Raw genomic sequence first — 18,670 nt, 5'->3', positions numbered from 1 at the left:
ATACTGCTTTAGACAAACATTTAACCCTCCTGTTTGCTACCCACTTTTATCAGGAAACAATCTCTAATTTAATTAGTATTTCCAAAAGTTAAAGAACCTTAGGTAGCACATCTGATTTTCACATACATGGAATATTTCTCTCTCTCCTCTGAGTTAATGAGGATTAACAGAGAGTTCTGTATCCCTGCCATCTACATTCCTATATATTGGATTTCACCAAAAAGAAATAAGCAAGTATTATTAGTCTTTGAAACACCATAATCTCAAAGATAGGCCTAGCTGCAACATCAAAGAAGATAACACGGAGCATATGGACAGATTTCAGTCTAAATTAACAAGCTCCTATGTATTTCACCCATTGCTAGCCCTTCTTATAAGGGAGGGCCTGGACCGCCTGTTAACATCACTGTCTAAGAGCTCTTAGAAGAGTTGCTAATTATTCCTGCAGAACTGTCAGAAACTTGAGCTCTGCCCAGACTCACCCACAGCACTTGCGGCAGTTTAATGCACTGGAGAAATCAGGGCTGTATATTTGCTCTTTGACAAAGGAAAAGCCTTGCAGCTCAGGACATATTAGGCATCTGTATTCTGTGACTAATATGACCCTGAGAGGATGTACGGAGTCCAACGGCATGCATACTTCTTTAACTATGTAAAGGAAAGCTTGTATTTGTTAGCTTCAGAAATTCCAGCTAAAGAGCTGCATAACCGGACAGACACTTGCAAAGGTGTTGAACTATACGTGTGTGCAATTACAAGTTTAAACGAGATTATGTAAATACAAACTGACAGAGCAATTAACAGGAAAAGAAAGCAGCAAACAGCCAAGTCTTTGTGAATGCCACTGACAACAAAACTCATACAAGCTCTTAGACAAAAAAGGAAGCTCACTGGGCTTCTGCAACTTGAACCATAACCCGCATCCTTTCCAAAGGCGACTCTCCCAGCTGGTACCCTCATAGGATTGCTTTTGCAAACCTCCCTAGCAGTGCCTGGGAAAGCCAAGAGAGCACGATCCCTTTGCACAGACAGCAATCCTGCATCGTCCCATGTTAATCCATTAGATTTGAACAGTGCAGACACAACCACAGTTTTATAACCAAACACAGAAAACACTGTATCTATGGGAAGAAAGCCCTCTCTTTTGGGGGGAGAAAGACTCCAGTATCCACAAACCCTGCGAAGTCGCTGGAACCGCAGGTTCCCAGATCCCACTGACAATTCCACAGGCAGTGATCTCCATCTCAAGTATTCAAACATCCTATAAAGGTGCAGCAGAATTACAGCTCAGCCATCATTAGGAGTGAGAACAGCTACAGCTGTAGCATCACAGACTTGATGAAACGAGGGCAAGGTTTGTGAGGCTATGAAACTACACGATGAGAAGGGGGAATATTCCTCCCCATTTCACAGACTGGTTTGGAAAGGACCTTAACACTCCTCCAGCTTCAACCCCTGCCACGGGCAGGGACCCCTTCCACTGGAGCAGCTGCTCCAAGCCCCTGTGTCCAACCTGGCCTTGAGCACTGCCAGGGATGGGGCAGCCACAGCTTCTCTGGGCACCCTGTGCCAACGCCTCAGCACAGTGAAAACTCAGACTCCAGTAGGTCAGGATGAACACATCACATGTACACATGAACACATGTACAGCAGGTGTTACAAACATAAAGGCTTTGGACACACGAATAGGATGATTTTGCCATTACACTGAAAGCTGTAAGTCCGTGAGCAACGCTGCTGTTACCTGGAGGCCAGCCCTCGCTCTTTTTTTCCACAAAGACTTACACAAGATGTAGAAAAACAACGCTGTCAAGTCTTGAGTTACTTTCGTAAGCCAAAACCAGTAGAGCAGTCTATAAAGCATTGCTCACAGCTCCTGGCCCACTGCGGGAAGCCCGAGTACCGAGGGACAGGGAAGCACAAGGAGAAGCACTGGCTGAGCCCCAACCCAGATCCAACGAATGCAGACGGTGTTTATGTCGCTGCAGGGCCAAGAAATCCACCGAGCGAGAACCAGCGGCTTCTCCCTTCCATGAGGGTCCGCGTCCTTCTCCCCCCTCCCGCCCAGGCTCGGCCCCTGCCACCTCCTTCCTCCCGGCCCGACTCCTTGGCAGCGCCGGCGCCCAGCCGGACCCTCGGGAAGCACAGCACACGGAAACGGGGGGTCGGACTCTATTAAGATACACACCCTGCGGGTGACGGGCATGAGCCACCTCCAATGAGCATCGAGAGCGTCTCCGCGGGGGCCAATGAGCGCGGTGGGGCGGGCGTAGGCGGCTGCGCGCCGGGAGCCTTGGTAACGCTCGGGCCGCGTGTGGTGATCGCGGGTCGGTGGGGACGGTCCTGACCTGCCATGAAGATCGAGGAGGTGAAGAGCACCTCCAAGACGCAGCGCATCGCCGCGCACAGCCATGTCAAAGGGCTGGGGCTGGACGAGAGCGGCACCGCCAAGCCGGCGGGGGCCGGGCTCGTGGGGCAGGAGAATGCGCGGGAGGTGAGCGGGGGGCCCCGGGTGGAGGTGGAACCCCAGGGGCCCGGTCCGGTTTGTGTGGGGGGTGCTTAAAAGTCCCGTTAGTGAGAGAGAGTCGTCGCCGGGGCTGCTCCGTGAGCTGTGGGGAGCGATGGGGGTGATATGGGCTGGTCCCTACGCCGCTACTTCTTAGCATCAGCCGGCGGCAAGGGTGGGTGCTGCTCCCTCGGGATTTAGGCGTAGAAATTGGGGTATCGGAGACAATGGAACTTACCGAAAGTCAAAAGATTTGGTGCGAATGGAGATTGGAGCTCCCGTCCCAGCCCGCCGGCTGGCAAGGGGCTGGTGCTGCAGCTCATCCGCCGTTCAGAGCCGAAAAACCTTTCTGTATGGTGCAGCTCCAGGAGCGGGGAAGTAGCCTGTGCTCTGCGGTTGAGTTTTGTAGTTTCTGGCTTATTGTTCTTTAATATCTGTGTCAGATAAAATGACTGTAGGAAGTAGCTTCCTGATCTTGTCTCCCTTTTTGTGTGCATAGAACTGAAATCAGTTTTAGTGGGTTCACAAAGCCAAGTAGTTTTAAACACCTTCAGTAATATTGGTGCGAAAGATACTATAGCAATCCTCGTGTTAATAGTCTAAATACTTATCGAACTTGTAGGCTTGTGGGGTTATAGTGGAACTAATCAAAAGCAAGAAGATGGCTGGCAGAGCCGTGCTGCTGGCGGGACCTCCTGGAACTGGCAAGGTATTACTTTACTTTTGTTTTTTTTAATATGAAGTAAAGTATTCCTAAACATATTTTATTTTAATATGTTGTCAAAACTGTCTGGGAGGAGCGGCTGCATCCTCTTTTCACCTACTGGAATTTCTTTCATCACTGCGGTGATATGGTTTCCTGCTTTATATGTTGTTCGTTGCCATGTCATCAGCACTGACAGTATCCAGTGGTGTGTTCAGGTGTCAGGAGTGTCAAACCACCTTTCATGGGTTAGCAAACACTGAAAAAGTGTCTTAGAAGTTAATTTTGTATTAAAAGCCTAAATAGCTCTTTATTTTGGGGGTATTTAAGGTTTTTTGCATTTGTATCAGACGTCGAATTCAAATGCCCACTGTTGTTTCTTTAAGGTGTTTTATAAGTCATTGATAAAAATCACTTTTTATGTGTCTAACTTGGGGGGAGAAACATTGTTACATGTGAGAAATATATGTTAGGCAGAATAGTCTTAAACTGATAATTGGTGTATGGAAGGTGATAAGTTGAGGGAAGCTACCTTTGTGCAGAAAGAATTCTTTGTTAAAATTAATCTGTGGGTTTGTTTTTTGGTTTAAGACTGCTTTGGCTTTAGCTATTGCTCAGGAACTGGGCAGCAAAGTTCCCTTCTGTCCTATGGTTGGAAGTGAGGTCTATTCCACCGAGATCAAGAAAACAGAGGTGCTGATGGAAAACTTCCGCCGGGCCATTGGTAAGTTTCAGCAAAGCAGAAGAATGAAGTACTTAACATGATGCTGATTTAGTGTTTTGTAGTCATCTAAAAGGGAAAAGCTGCTCAGTGGTCACAGTGCTTTTCAGATTACTGTATGTTCTCTTTTTCAGTGCTGATCTTAATTTAGTGATTCTCTTCCCCATTTAGTGGAGTCGGAATTTCTATTTATAAACCATTATTTAATTGTTGTATTATGGTTTATTTTATCCTCCCCAGTTATCCCTCTCGTCCTTCAGATTCATCTCCTGGTTTTACCTATAACTCTAAATAAAGCTGAAGGAAAAACTGGTTTTAATTTCTTGTAACAGCAGAAACATTTGTAGACAGAAAAATGCTCTCTTCTTTCTTATTTTAGTGATTTCACCCTGCTAAGTAAACTGCTTAATCAGGGGCTCCCAAAGGCAGTGTTAGCCTGACTTAATGTCCAGTGAGCACAAAGAAAGTTTCATGCCAACAAAATAAATACTTTAATGTCTTCCTCAATTCTCGAGTGCTTTTACAAGCTTGATGGAAATTGGTTACATTTGCAACACAAGCTCAAGGAGTATCTAAAATCTCCTCTGATTGCTGCTGACAACTGATAAATGCAGTTAGAAGTGGCTCTTGTGTGTATGAGGATTGGCTAAAGATAGCTGAGCTGATTGTAGCACTGAACATATTAACAGTTAACTGGTTTCTGTACCATGTTTCTCCTTGGACTTCACCTAAATATTTGGTGGCAGTAAGGTGAAGACGTCTCTCAGTTCTGCAATGAAACAAAAGTATTCTGTTGATTTTGATAAGAAAACAGATCTCAGACTTGTCTGGTACTTCCACCATGTACCTGGCAGGGCCTGGGGGAGGGAAGCCAGAGACTCAGTAGTCTGCAAAATTTCCTTGATGTGATGAAGTTCCCTGTCAGAGATTTGGAAACCTGACCCAGCAGATGAAACTTATGCCATCCACGTTGTCATTTCTAGAGACAGCAGTATTTTAACTCCCTGAGGTTTAACAGCCAGCTACATTGTTAGTTCCCTGCATTCCCCAAATGTCAGTAGGGAGGTGCTTCTAAACAAATATTAGTGCTAATGAAAGATGGAACTTCTTTTATTCGTTTGTGTTGAATTCCATGTCACATTTTCATAACACAACCTTTATTGAATATTTTTATCAGTGTAAAAAAAATTCCTCTGAAATATTTTAAAGGACCGGTAGTTGTACTGGAACACTTTCCAGTTGTGTTTAAACCTCAGGTAAGTTTTAGCTTCCCTGCTTGGTTGATAAGTAATTTACAAAGGTGTGTTTGTAAAAGCATGATTTTGTGTGTCGAGTGTGGTGTCAGTGTGATTGGGTGCAAGAGAAGCTTCAGCTCACATGCCAGTCAGTACATAAAGTACTCTTTTTAGGCTTTGTGGGTGGGTTTTGTACAATTCCTGTAGCAGGTTGTGTACACATCTGTTGCCATGTTGTGTATTTTACTCTCAGGGGATTTAGCCACCTCATCTTATAAAAATTGTCACAGATGTTAACATCAATTTTATACTTGGAAACAACAGTTTGACTGGTTTGTACTTGTCATTGTACAAGGAAAGAGGAGTGACTCTGAGTTTATAGAATCTTAGTTGCTGAGAATCTTTTAATAACAGACTTGACATAGCCTCATGGCCAAGGGCTGTAGGGGGGTATAGTTGAGATTTTATACTACATAAGAAACATAAAAGGATGGAGTGGGAAATGAGAAAATGGAGTTGTATGGGTTAAAAAACTTCATGTGAGAGAGATGAATCCTGTATAGAGCTTATTAGCAGTTGGCAGGGATGATGACAATAGCTAATGTTAGAGCTCAGTTGCAGTAAAAAATGACTGCTGAATAGCCACTTAAAGAGCATATCTGTTCCCCGTGTCTCCAAACTGTAACTGCCAGTAAATCAAACAAGCACTATTTAACTCCATGTAGTGCTATCGAACCCAAACATGAGATAGCCCAAAGCTGCCTTCTCAAAACTCATGTGTCTGATTTATAAGTAGGAGAGGTCTCTGTTTAAGAACTCATTTGAGAGTAAGGTTTGTAGTCAATACATGAAGTTTCATTTGAAAACAAAGGATAATCAGCAGCAAGTTCAAATCATCAATCACCTTTGTTCAGATCATGTTCCTCTGTAAATATTTTCTATAGACTCATCTATATAAGCACATGAGTTTAGATAAGAGGCATGCTTTGGAAGAAGGTCTCTAGGTTGTCCTCACTGAGTTGGCTTTGGTTTGTGTTGTGGAGTGTGTGAATTGGATTCTTTTCAGGTGGAATGAAGCTGGAAGATATGCTTAGGTATGCCCCAAACACAAATGGGCTTCCAGTTTTTTCAGAACAGAATAAAGCTTGTGCTGAAAGTTTACATACACAACAGAAAGGAAAGCCAAACCTGTGAATGGCCAGTTCTCCTGTACAGGTTCCCATATTGCTTCATGCTCCTTGCACATGCAGCCTGTGTGATGCAGGCTGGTCTGGGTCAGGTTTATAACTCAAGGGATCATTCATTTTTTGCCTGATGTTTCGGCATACATGAAACACATTTTTAAAAATCACTGAAATTAAGGTTCTGGAGGAATTTTATGTGGTGCTAAATGAGAGAAAGCAAGCATTTCTTACCAAGAAATTACCATGTCCAAGCCTTAATTTGGGTCCAGTAGAGGGAGACAGACTCGTATTCCTCAATTCTTTATATACCCCTCTCAGCAGCTCAGGATGACTGGTGAAGTGTCTGATCTATTTCAAAGCAAAATGAAAAGTTATGGAACAAGGGAAGTTTTATCAAGCCCCAGTAGCCTCAGCCTGGGCAGGGTGGCTTCCTTGTATCTCGTTACAGCCTATTTATTTTTGGTATGGCATGTGTGTGTCTCATAAAATGCTTTATAGAGAGTCTCTTCAGATGTGGGTAGTTTGAACTTTTATGGAGTTAGAATGTTTGCATAATTGTAGTGGTGGTGGTGATGATGGTGGGTTTCCTTTGGAACAGTCTAACCATATACAAATCCTCGGCTCTATATTATTCATCAATTTTAAATAACTTAGTTAATTGCAATAGCTGTGACTAGAAGATACCAGACACTGTGGTGATTGCTTACTTTTCTGAAACAGGATGTCACTGTCAGCTATTCTGAAGTAGTTTCAAATTGAGATTATAGCAGTTTCTGCTAAAATGAATCCAGCTCACCTTTTGCTCTTCACTTGAAAAACATTTTAAATGATGCATTAACCTTTTCTTAATTTTACCAGGTTTTAACACAATACCTGTTCATCAGTTTGTTATTTTTAACTCAGTTGCCAAAATGTGAAGTTTTTATGAAGTTACTTTTTTTCTGCTGTCTTTTTACTTTGCAGGGCTTTTCTCTTAGTTCAAAGATCAGGATGTACAGCCACTGATTTGTGTACTGAAACTATTCTAAACAATTCTTGCAGGGTTGAGGATTAAAGAGACAAAGGAAGTTTATGAAGGAGAAGTCACAGAACTGACTCCGTGTGAGACTGAAAATCCTATGGGGGGGTATGGCAAAACCATCAGCCATGTAATTATAGGACTGAAAACTGCAAAGGGAACCAAACAGTTAAAGGTATGTATGGCAGGGTCTCAGAAATCATGATAACAAATGTACAGGAAAGGTCTTGTCTGGTTTTGTTTTCCTTATTCTCAACTCAATCTTTGAGAATGGTTTTGGGAATTCTTACCTGCTTCAGCATAAATTGGCCTTTCTGTCACATTCCTTCTTTCCACATGGGAAGATGTGCTCTAGTGAATGGTTGATAGGGAGCGGGAAATGGAGCTGGTGTGTTGCCAGCTCAGACCCACTTTCCCTTTGTTTTCTTGTACAAGTCTCTGTCCATGTTGTTCAATTTCCATGTCAATTACAGTAGGAAGGAGCTGAAAGCTGTCTTTGTTGTCAAGTATCATCTTGCATTTTCTTCATTCTGAAAACAAGTGCAGAGCAAAACTGAATAAACATGTACTGAGAGAAACAAAAGCATTTAAGGTATTCCACATCCACTCTCCCTCAAACAGCTCTGCAGAGAATAAAGACCAAAGTAGCAGCATAATTCAGTGCTATAGCCAGATTTGTTAATAAAGTTTAGCTAAAAATCAAGTGCTGCATCCTAGGGATAAATATACACTACACAGGTGTATTCTGTGACAGGAACTGGTATCAGTATGTTCCTGGCACTTACCATCACTTCCTTCAGAGAGCAGATTTCTTTGGTTAGTAAAGTTCTGTGCACCTTCTTTCAGATTCATTCTGTCCCACTACTCCAAGTGTTACAGCTGTATAAAATCCTGAGGGATTGTCACAGGGACTTTAGTTTTGTCTGGTGAGAGTGAGCTTTAGACTCAGTTTGTTTTCCTTAATTACCATAACACCATGGAGCTGTTCTGATCACCTCTGGTATTTGCCTGCCTCCAGCTGGACCCCAGCATATTTGAAAGCTTGCAGAAGGAGCGAGTGGAAACCGGTGACGTTATTTATATTGAAGCAAACAGCGGAGCTGTCAAGGTAAAAGACAAGTTCTGCACTTCGATGCAAGTGTATATGTTCTTGCAGACCTTTCCTTGCCTTTGTCAGAAGGTTCTTCAATTTATTAACCTTAACTGACATGCAGTCGTTACATGGAAGTTTATAAAAGAGCCTGGTGTTTTCCTTATCTGGAGAGAGAATTCGCTTTTGTGCCGAAAGAACACGGTGATCTGGTTCACAATTAAGGTCATCTGGTGAGGAAGCTATCACTGATGCTGTCTGGATGAGTTTTCTTTTCTGTAAGATCAAGACATCTTTAAGGGAAGGGGGGACAAACCAAGCAACTTTAGTTATTTTCAGGCTGACATGTGCAGTGCATTTAATCTTTCTTTTATCGCTCTGGTATTTTCTCCCCAAGATATATACATGTAGAAGGGAATACTGCATTAGTTAGCGTTCTTTTCATATCTGATGTAGAAAGTAGTGTACAGTGATACTTGCTGTTTAATGGATGAGCATAATATTTTGTATCATATAATAAATCACCCACCTACAGAGCAGTCTTGAACAGTTCTCCCAATCTCTAGTTAATCTGCTAGATTTGTCCTTTAGCAGGAATTGCATACAGTTAAAAGAAGGAGAGAGAGGAGCAGAATATTCTTACAGCTGAAAATATTGGGGTTTTCAACAGAGTTTTTGAGCTTTGATCCGTAGACAGGGTATGCCCATTGCTAAGCAGGAAGTGGGATGTGTGAATTGCCAGCTGAAGCTGGTCAGGAATAGAATTGTGAACTAAGCCCTTTATCAACTTTGTGTCACTCAAGGTTTTGGCACTGAAACTAATTCTATACCTGGGTTTCTCTTCTTTGCTGTCCTCAGAGGCAAGGCAGGTGTGATATCTATGCCACGGAATTTGACCTTGAAGCTGAAGAGTATGTTCCCTTGCCAAAGGGGGACGTGCACAAGAAAAAGGAAATTATTCAGGATGTCACCCTGCATGACTTGGACGTGGCCAATGCTCGACCTCAGGTATGACACCACAGATGAAGTCTTCAGAGAAAAATTACTTGACACAGATTTGTGACGGATACTAGAATGATCAAGGAGCAGAAATTGACCTGTCCCAAATCACCCTTAAAGATTCCACTGTAGGAAGAGCAGGAGGTGTTACACCTTGAAGGCCTCAGGAGGTTTAACAGACTGCAGCAAAACCCTGAAATAAGAGAATTACTCCTTTCTGTATCTTAACATACACCCTGTAGTGAGGGAATTCCATCTGTGTCATAAAAAGCCACTAGCAATACAGGTTTAAAGGCTGACATCTCTACAGTATGATTCCACAACCCCTCAACTTACTGAATTTCAAAGTAAATATCCTTTTTTTCTAACAAAAAAAATCTCTGATTAAAATCATGCTATTCAGAAGTCTTATAACTGAGAATGATTGTTCCTGTGTTGACAGGTTGAGCACCAGCTGTGCATGCAGGCAGTCCAAGTCTCCGCTGCCTGACAATTTCAGTCCTTTGACCTTCTCTGTGAAAATGTTTTTAAAAGAGGGTATCTCATTTGATTTTCTGTGTTGTCCAAATGAAGAGGGCTAAAGAAAGAGTGGGGAAATCACTAAATGATGATGTTTAGTATACTGCTGCAGTGAAGAGTCTTAACTGTTGACAGGTTATCAGCTGAGATGAAGAATCGAGTTAACTGCAAAAAACAACTTTTTTTAACCAATTTCTGCATTATAAAATTCTCAAGGTATGTGTTCTCTACAAGGCCTCATAGCTGACCTGTAACTTTCTTTTCCTAGGGTGGGCAAGACATCCTTTCTATGATGGGACAACTGATGAAGCCTAAGAAAACTGAAATTACTGGTATGAATCCTGCATGGTATTTTTAGACCAACATATGTTTGCCAGTTAGAAAAGCATTAAGAATAGGGTTACTCATGCAGCATCTCCAAATGAATGCCTGTGTAATATTCATTCATAAATCTCAGATTTCTGAAAGCAGCACTATCGCAATAGCTGGAAACAGACCAGCATGTTACTGGCTCATACATACAGTGATAAGCCACATACTGTACTATGCCCCCAGCTTCATGGGGAGAAAGAGGTCAGAACACCAGTGCCATCCCCTTTAGAACAGTCCTGCCAGAGTTTGAGGTTTATGCTTTTGACAAAGAGCCAAACCAAACAGCAACAGCAAATACAACTTCAAGAGCACTGTGAAGATGTGTTGTTACATGAAGCCACCGCACTGAAACTGTGGAGCAGAAAAACAGCTTCTGAAAACTAAGACTTCTAAAGACTTCTAAAGCCTTGGTTTGATTTGAACACCTCTACAGCAGCTGGTGACTTGGTGCTCTAAGTGCGCTGCTGCTCTTCTACCTACAGGTCATTGGAGACAAGGAGTATCTGGAGTATCTGCAGGAAAATCTATTCTTGCTTTGAAAGAAATGATGTTTCACTAAGTGACTGTCTAAATTTAGATCAAAGTCTGTTTCAGTACCTAACATGACTGGTGATCTTTTGAAGTATTTTGTCTGGTCCAGAGGTCACTTTGCTTATTCTGATGTCAAATATAATCAATGTATAGCTTTGAGATCCATATGTTCACAGACATTTATTTAGCACTCTTTTTGTTAAGCACAACTTAAAACAGGAGCAATATTTTACTCTTTCAATGACATTCTTTTCAGCCATGCTTGGAAACTTTAAGTTTCATGTTTTAAACCGAGGCTTGGCTGATTTCCCCCCCACTGAACTCCCCAGTCTCACAAAAAAATGGTAGTTTTTCACAAGCCATGTGAGGAGAAAGACCCTAGTTCAGTGTAGGAATATTTTGTTGTACAGTTCTGTCCCCAAAACAGGACTGAATGCCACAGAATTCTAGTGTCACAGAGATTTTCCCCATGGTGGTAAGATACCAAACCATGCACAAATGCAAGAAGAATTTTACTTGCTCTAAGCCTTTCTGACAGAGCTATAGTTCATGAGCAGAACAACTAACAGTTTCTTTTTGTTCCAGACAAACTTCGAGGAGAGATAAATAAGGTGGTGAATAAATACATCGATCAAGGCATTGCAGAGCTAGTCCCAGGTGTGCTCTTTGTAGATGAGGTGCACATGCTGGATATTGAATGTTTCACATACCTGCACCGAGCACTGGAATCTTCTATTTCCCCCATTGTCATCTTTGCTTCCAATAGAGGAAACTGTGTTATCAGGTATGATGTCTTGAATTTTCCAGTTTGCGTTTGTATATAAACCTTGGAATTTCCTGTACTGATAGAGTTAGAATCTTTGAAGGCTTTTATCTCTGACAGTGACACCTGTGCTAATCCCCTGCATGGTTTGCAAGCTGCATCAATGCTCAAGAACTGCTTGTGGGCTCGGGGACAAGCATTTAATGTCAGGCTGACTGAGTTAAAGCAGAATAGAATTCCTCCTTTTATTTCCACTGACACATCTCTCTAACAGCCTCTGAATTGTCTTTCTGGGTGATCTGTAACAATTAGCTTTCTCGTTGGATCCCTCAACACATCTGTTGCTTCACATCAGGGACATCAAAAGCACCAGAGATACAAACCTCTAATATAATCTGCTGCTTCTGGATTATTTTGCTGTTTGCTGTCCTCATCGCATCAGACTTAAGCTTCCTGTTCTCACTGTTAAAGCAAGTCACATTTCAGCCTCTCCCTGCTCCTCATTCTTTCCTGCTATGTTGGTCTGGCTTTCTGTGATTCTTTGGTCTTGCCAACTAACTTGTTTTTTATCTCCACTCCAGTTCGTGCCTCCACTTCAATATTTATCACCCACACAACACATTCCTTGCATGTTCAGTAAAATTGCTCTCTTCTTTCAGATTCTTCTGTGAAGTTCTGCTAATTTGTGGTCTAGGTATAATTATGTCTAAGCAAGCTGTCAATGACTGCTTCCCTTGAAACTGATTTAATTCAGCTGTGTAACCAGCTATTCCTTTCCCTCTTAGTGACTCATCTGGTATTAATCTTTCTCTGTTTGCATTGCTTAGAAGCAAAGGTGATAAGCCCTTCAAAAATGTTTAAGGTGGACATTGCAGATCTCCCTTGGCAAAAGCATAAATAGGCTGTCTTGGAAAAGTAAAGTAAATAGAGATCTGTCAGTATGGATTCACTGCAGATCTTGTTATGAAAAAAACAGTGATTTAAGAAAGGAAGTTGGCGATGCTCTGATTTGCCTGCTGATGGCTCTTAAAAGGATCAGGTTAAAATTAACTGTATAGCTAGTATAGTTGATTCTGTAACCTGAAAGAGAAGGAATCATTTGAGAGAATGCCATCTGCTCAAGAGTACAGCAGATGGTTTACGGCATTTTGATTCATTTTGTGAGGAGGACCATGGCCAAAGCTGCAGTGCCTAAATACTAACACTGAACTTAGAAACATAGCTCTCTACCAGCACTTTACTGTTTTTACCTGCAATCACTATAGATTCTCATGAAATCTGTCTGTCTTTCACTCTTGACTTCAGAGCAAATCCTGGTGGGTTTAGAAAACCCCTACTAGATGTGTCTGCAGCCTTTGCTACTGGGTGTTCTACATCAAGCAGATAAAATGGTTGGGGGTCTGCACACATCTCTGTCCTTCCTGAACAGATCTCTGTTTGCTGGATTGGAGGCAGGGGATGTAAACCACAGCAGTACTCACTGGAGGGAGTGGGGGAAGCATTGATCAAGAGGGGATGTTCTCTAAATTGATAATGTATATAATTTGTACTGATATTGCTAAACAACTTGATGAGAATGCTTTGTTCCTTGCTGGAAGGTACCTTGGAACATTAGATAAGACTCTTTCGTAAGATACAATGCAGGAAAGCACCACCTCTATTTTTGAGAGGCACATTTAGTTGCTCTAGGAAAAGTATTTGTTTCCCTCAGGCTGTCTGGTATGAGCTTCAGACTAGAATGTGCCCTGTCTCTGCCTGGGAGTGTCTCTGCAGGAACACAACACAAGAAGTGTGAGCTAGTAGATGTGTAGTCACTTTACTGATTTTAGTGAAATCCATGGACTGACCTCAAGAGTGGTATCTGATCTTCTGTTTGGTTTCTTCTTTAGAGGCACAGAGGATATAGTGTCTCCTCATGGAATACCACTGGACCTGCTGGATAGAGTAATGATTATCCGAACCATGCTGTATACACCCCAAGAAATGAAGCAGGTATGCACAGCACTGTAAGAGAGCTAGTGAAGAGACCCCAGGGCTCTAGTCTACTGGGATGAGTGCTGTGGGTTTGCATTTTCTGTTACTAGAGTTGTTTGACTCTCCATGCTCTCTGAGGTTTGTACCAGCAGGCTTACCGTTTCCTACATGCAAGCTGCTTTAGTACCCAGTTACAGTGAGCTGTCTGATTTCCACCCACTTGTGAGTTTATCTAGAGCTGAAAGTGACATCTCACTTGCATGGAACAGCATGAGTTGTTAGTTGCCCTTATCTCTTGCACACATATGCTTTCCATGAAGTCTGCAGGTTCCAGCAGGTAGTGCTTTTTTAGTTGGCATGAGATGAAGGGTCACATCTTGGGACCTTTGGTCCTAGACCTCAGGCTATTCTTCTGCAGAAAAGATGAGAGGTATTGAGGAATGCAACTTCCTGCACTGCCTTTATTGCCTTGCACTGTAGCTTTAACTTACTAGGGCTGTCACCTGAAACTGGGAGGTTTTTCATGCCCCTGGTCCAGTTTGGAAACTTGAGCATGGTAAGAGAGAGGCTTCTGAACTGAAACTTTTCCTGTGGGGCCATCTCCCTGTGTTTGTATATGGATTCTACTGCTTGGTGCTGTTATGATGCATTGTGTCAAAGATCCCCCCTCATTAGCGTCTCAATGCTATGAAGTGACACAATGCAGAAGACATTAGGGTTTATCATGTCAATTCTTTGTATTATTTAAGAGATAGTGTCAATGGAGGAGCGCATTGTCACCAGATAAAAGTCTCCTGCTGCTGGATAAGTGCCAAGGTGAAGCCGAGGCATTTATTGAACATAAATGTAGAGGCAAAGCTTCATTTCACTTGGTTTGAGGAGCTTTTTACACAGGGCTCTTAGGAGCCATTCTCAGGATGGGGTTTTTTTTATACCTAAAAGGCCACTTGAAAGCATTATGGTATAGATTACAGGAGAAGCAGCCTAGGGATTTAATAATATGATCATGTTTTGTCTGTATACAAAACAAACTTGACAGCCTGACTTTCACTCAGTGTGGGGATGTTGTCTGGGTGTGCATTTTGTGGAGTTAGGGTAGGAGGAGTGTGTACTCAGAGTTACTTTTTGCCTAGTGTGCTGTAGTATCATGCAGATAGGAACACTGGTAAAGAACTAGTTTCTGAACTGTGGATTTTCAGAGCTGGTAAGAGCTGTGATTTCCACCCTCCTCAGGGTGAGGGAAGTGTTTCCAGTAGCATTTCCTAAAGCTAAGAGTCCAGACATTATATCCCATCAGTCATGTTCCCAAAGTCAGATATCTCCCCTAAATTAAGGCGCTGCATAATTTCTCCACTTGGGAGGAGGAGCTCTTACACTTCACATTCATTTCTAACTAAATACAACTGGGAGGGGTGTAAAAACAAGACATCTATAATTTTATTTCTCTATTTTTGCTCCCGTTTCCCTTTCATGCTAGGAAAAAGTTTTCACTGCTAATGTTTGTGTATGAGACAGAATAAGATGTGGCATTTGAGATAGCTTGTTTCTAACAGGCCAAGATACTAAATACTACATAAAGTAGTATTTGAATGAAGGGAAGGTTATGTTCAGGTGATCTAAAAGATAGAAAACCCCCTCAGTCTGAAATTGCACAGTGCAGCAGCATTGCCAATATTCAGTATTAATATCTTAGCCCAACTTCTGCCATTTCAAGCCCCTCTGCTTCCCACTGTTCCCTGCCCTGACTCCCAGAGTGCATTTTTATGGCTTTAATTTAAACGAGAGCTTCTTGATATCTTGTTTACAAAGCTGCCAAAGTGAAAAATACCTGTATTATATGAGGCTTGCAGCTCCAGAGTTATCTCAGCACTACAACACAACATCATTATCCAGTCTGCCCCTTATCACTCAGCTGGTAATACCGACTGCCGAGAGACTTGTGCCACTTTTGTTACAGCTCTATATGCTGGGGCTTATTGGTGATATCTTGCTCTCCAACTTTGTAAAGATCTTCAAACTGGTACAAGCCTGAGACTGTTCTGGAAAGATTAGATTCTTCTTAGTGATTTTTTTTTCTTCTTGCAGAAATAGGTGAATCTTACAAAGTAACTTTTTGATTTATTTTACTATCTTCTTGTCAATTGAATAAGAAGCATGTCGTGAGCTGCTAAGGAGGGGTGTCGCTTTCTGTATGGCTTTTGGAGGGCTCGGCTGTATAGCAGCAGTGATGCACTGCAGAATGCGGGAGCTGGTGTCCATAAGACTCGAGCTATCACTTATGTTTGCACACTTGTGTTTTCTTGTGTAAGTTCTCATATTCTGCTTCTATTAGTCAATATGCTTTGCGATCTATGCAGGATTCTGAGGGTTAGGAGTCCACAACTGTTACTTCACCTGCTTTTTGTGATCATCAGTGCTTCAACATTATATTTGCCTATTCAAAGCTTTAGAATTCTACAAGTTCTAGTTCAGTGGTAAGTCACCCTGGCACAACTCGCCACAGCATCTTGCTTTATGGTATGCTTATCTCTAAGCTAGCAGAGTTTCCAAATCCTGAGCTAAGGGGTTTAGCATGCTGGTTGTTTCCACTGTTAACCTCATTTACTCCTTCATCCCAACAGATCATAAAACTTCGTGCCCAGACAGAAGGAATTAATATTAGTGAAGAATCCCTCAACCACTTAGGGGAAATTGGTACCAAGACAACTTTAAGGTGAGTTGAGCACAATATGGCTGGGTGTAAAGACACTGCAGGAGAGCTTGCTCCCAGCAGGGAGACAAACCTCTCCAATGCAGAAATGTGGTGTATTAAGAACAGCGCTGGCATGAAAAGGAGTGGTATTCCTCCTCTTTCCTCTGCTGGAGGGTCTTGCAGCCTGTTCTTGTCACTGATATTGCTCTGTGTTTTCTGACATATCTCCCACCCCTACATACCCTCAGTTCACTGGAAAGCACTGATTTGTGCTGATTCCTCCATCTCGGTTTGATCACAGGTACGCTGTGCAGCTCCTGACCCCAGCTAACCTGCTGGCCAAGATTAATGGGAAAGACAGCATTGAGAAAGAGCATATTGAAGAAATAAATGAACTGTTCTATGACGCCAAATCCTCTGCAAAAATCTTGGCTGATCAACAAGAGAAATACATGAAATGAAGAGCTGATCCCCTTAGACGCTTTGAAGCAGCTTTAACCCTTACCCAGGGCTGGCTTGGTTATCCCATGAGAAATGCTAATGGTTTGTCTCTTTGGGGACTGGAAAGTATTTAAATGTTGGACTCTCAGGCCAGAAGTAACCATTGAGTGTTCTGTTTCAGTATCAACAATCCAACGCTCCCTCATCCCTGACCTTAATCTCCCTTTTACTAGTATATAGGAAATGAATAGCTCTGAACCCATTGGTTTTGTCTTTAGATTTCATTACAGAAGAGCTCTAACCGAAGCTGATGCTTAAGAACAGTCTATTTTCTTTATGAATGTTGTTTCAAAATAGTTTACTTTTACAAATGAGAACTTTTTTTCTGAGTTAAAGTTTGTCTGAAGTGATTTATAATAAAAGGTTTCAACAATAGTGGGAGCCTGCATGTGTCTGCCTGGCACTGACTGCACAAGAAATACATTGGAATTAGCAGAGCTAAATAGGAATACAATGGATCTGTCACACAAAAATAGATCTACAGCCAAGAAAGGGAATAAGCATGGGACCTTTTAAAGTTCCAGTTCAGTTAACCTTTCATTGGGTTTTAAAGCAGATTAAATAAGAAATGCTTTCCCTTTTTCCCTGTGTTCTGTCCCCACTTTTTTCACCACCCAGGATCAGGAAAAATTTGCAGACTAATGGAATCCTGCTCTGCATGGGTGTGGGTGACTTAACCTTAGCCTCCTGCTCACAGTATGCTTCTGTGTTCTGTAAAGCACAGATTTATTGACCCTTATTGGCTCCAAAAGCAAAAGATCGCAACTCTCCATCAGACTCACTCACAGCACTTCTAAAACCTGTTTGTATCCTGGCAGGATGGCACAATCCATTTTAGTGCTATGGCATGATGGAGAGACCCAGTGAATTGAGCTGCTGCATGATCAAAATTGAACCTTTTTTTGTCTGTTGGGGTTTGAATGACCTTCTTGGCAATGATGAATGTAGTTATTTCAGAATTCAAGTACCATTTTTCTTTGAGTTTTCTGAAATATCAGTTCAGAAGTTTGAATAAGCCCTAAATAACATTGAAGGCTGGAGCTGTCCAAAGCCCCACTCAGTGTTTGGTGGCTTTGGCTTCTTACTGATAAATTTGGCTGTTCACACAGCAGCAAAAGCCCTGCCAGGGCTGTGAAGGGTTGTGCCTCCAGAATATCAGCATACTGAAACCACTGCTCCCTGCTCTCTGCCAGGAGAAGGCAGAGATTCATTTCACCTTTGGCAAACCAAGCAGTTCTTTGCTTGCAAAATGCTCTTTATAATACAGGCTCTGTGAACCTGGGTAGAAAGACCTGTGCTCACAAGTAGTACGGCAAGCAATGCTCTGGACAACTCACGTTGAGCAGCCACCAGACCTCTAGCAAGCAAAGACCTTGGAGGAGGTGAGCAGTACACCAGACACTGAAAATGAGCAGTTCCACCCGCCCCTGGTTTCAGAGTGACGATGTGACCAATGGTACCCATCACCTGAGACTGACTGCATATACAGAGTGTACTTTAGGTAGAAAACAGGATCACAAAATACACATGGGGGGAAAAGCAGCAGCACTCAGGACTTCACTGAGTGCAAATCAGTATAACGAGAGGGCCCTCACTTTGTTCTGCACAGCAATGTTCCTGCAGCAGCACACAAGCCCCTGCCACGTCTGTGACCGTGCACCCAGTCTGGAGAGCTCCGGCCCGAGGGTGCCACCTCTCCAACAGCCAGGAAGTGTCCATGGAAGACATAAAGCTGTGGTACAAAGGGAAATCCTTTCACGCTAAACGGCGAAGCAATGTTTATCCAGGCTATTAAGTGACATCCAGCAGACTTATGGGTGTCAGAGCTCTGCCCATGAAAATAGTCTTTCATATTGCTGATA

The 18,670-nt window shown here is 42.5% G+C and overlaps 2 protein-coding genes across 2 annotated transcripts in view; one reads left to right on the top strand and one right to left on the bottom strand.

The window, feature by feature from the left end:
- Positions 1–1,815, bottom strand: part of EEFSEC (eukaryotic elongation factor, selenocysteine-tRNA specific) — a 107,987-nt gene extending 106,172 nt beyond the window's left edge. Inside the window, exon 1 of the mRNA XM_034066517.1 lies at positions 1,786–1,815. The gene's annotated coding sequence lies outside the window, so the exon portion shown is untranslated. The remainder of the gene's footprint in view (positions 1–1,785) is intronic.
- Positions 1,816–2,260: 445 nt separating this feature from the next.
- On the top strand, positions 2,261–17,183 carry RUVBL1 (RuvB like AAA ATPase 1). Its single transcript, XM_005142228.3, has 11 exons — positions 2,261–2,494; positions 3,129–3,215; positions 3,801–3,933; positions 7,391–7,542; positions 8,386–8,475; positions 9,316–9,465; positions 10,244–10,307; positions 11,464–11,662; positions 13,531–13,633; positions 16,237–16,328; positions 16,609–17,183. The coding sequence occupies exons 1-11, from the start codon at positions 2,354–2,356 to the stop codon at positions 16,766–16,768; spliced, it is 1,371 nt and encodes a 456-aa protein (XP_005142285.1). The 5' UTR covers positions 2,261–2,353; the 3' UTR covers positions 16,769–17,183.
- The last annotated feature ends 1,487 nt before the right edge of the window (positions 17,184–18,670 follow it).

The sequence above is a fragment of the Melopsittacus undulatus genome, chromosome 9 (genome assembly GCF_012275295.1).
Source record: "Melopsittacus undulatus isolate bMelUnd1 chromosome 9, bMelUnd1.mat.Z, whole genome shotgun sequence".
NCBI lineage: Eukaryota > Metazoa > Chordata > Aves > Psittaciformes > Psittaculidae > Melopsittacus > Melopsittacus undulatus.
Note: the sequence above shows the minus strand (reverse complement) of the source record. Positions and strands in the feature narration are given on the sequence as shown.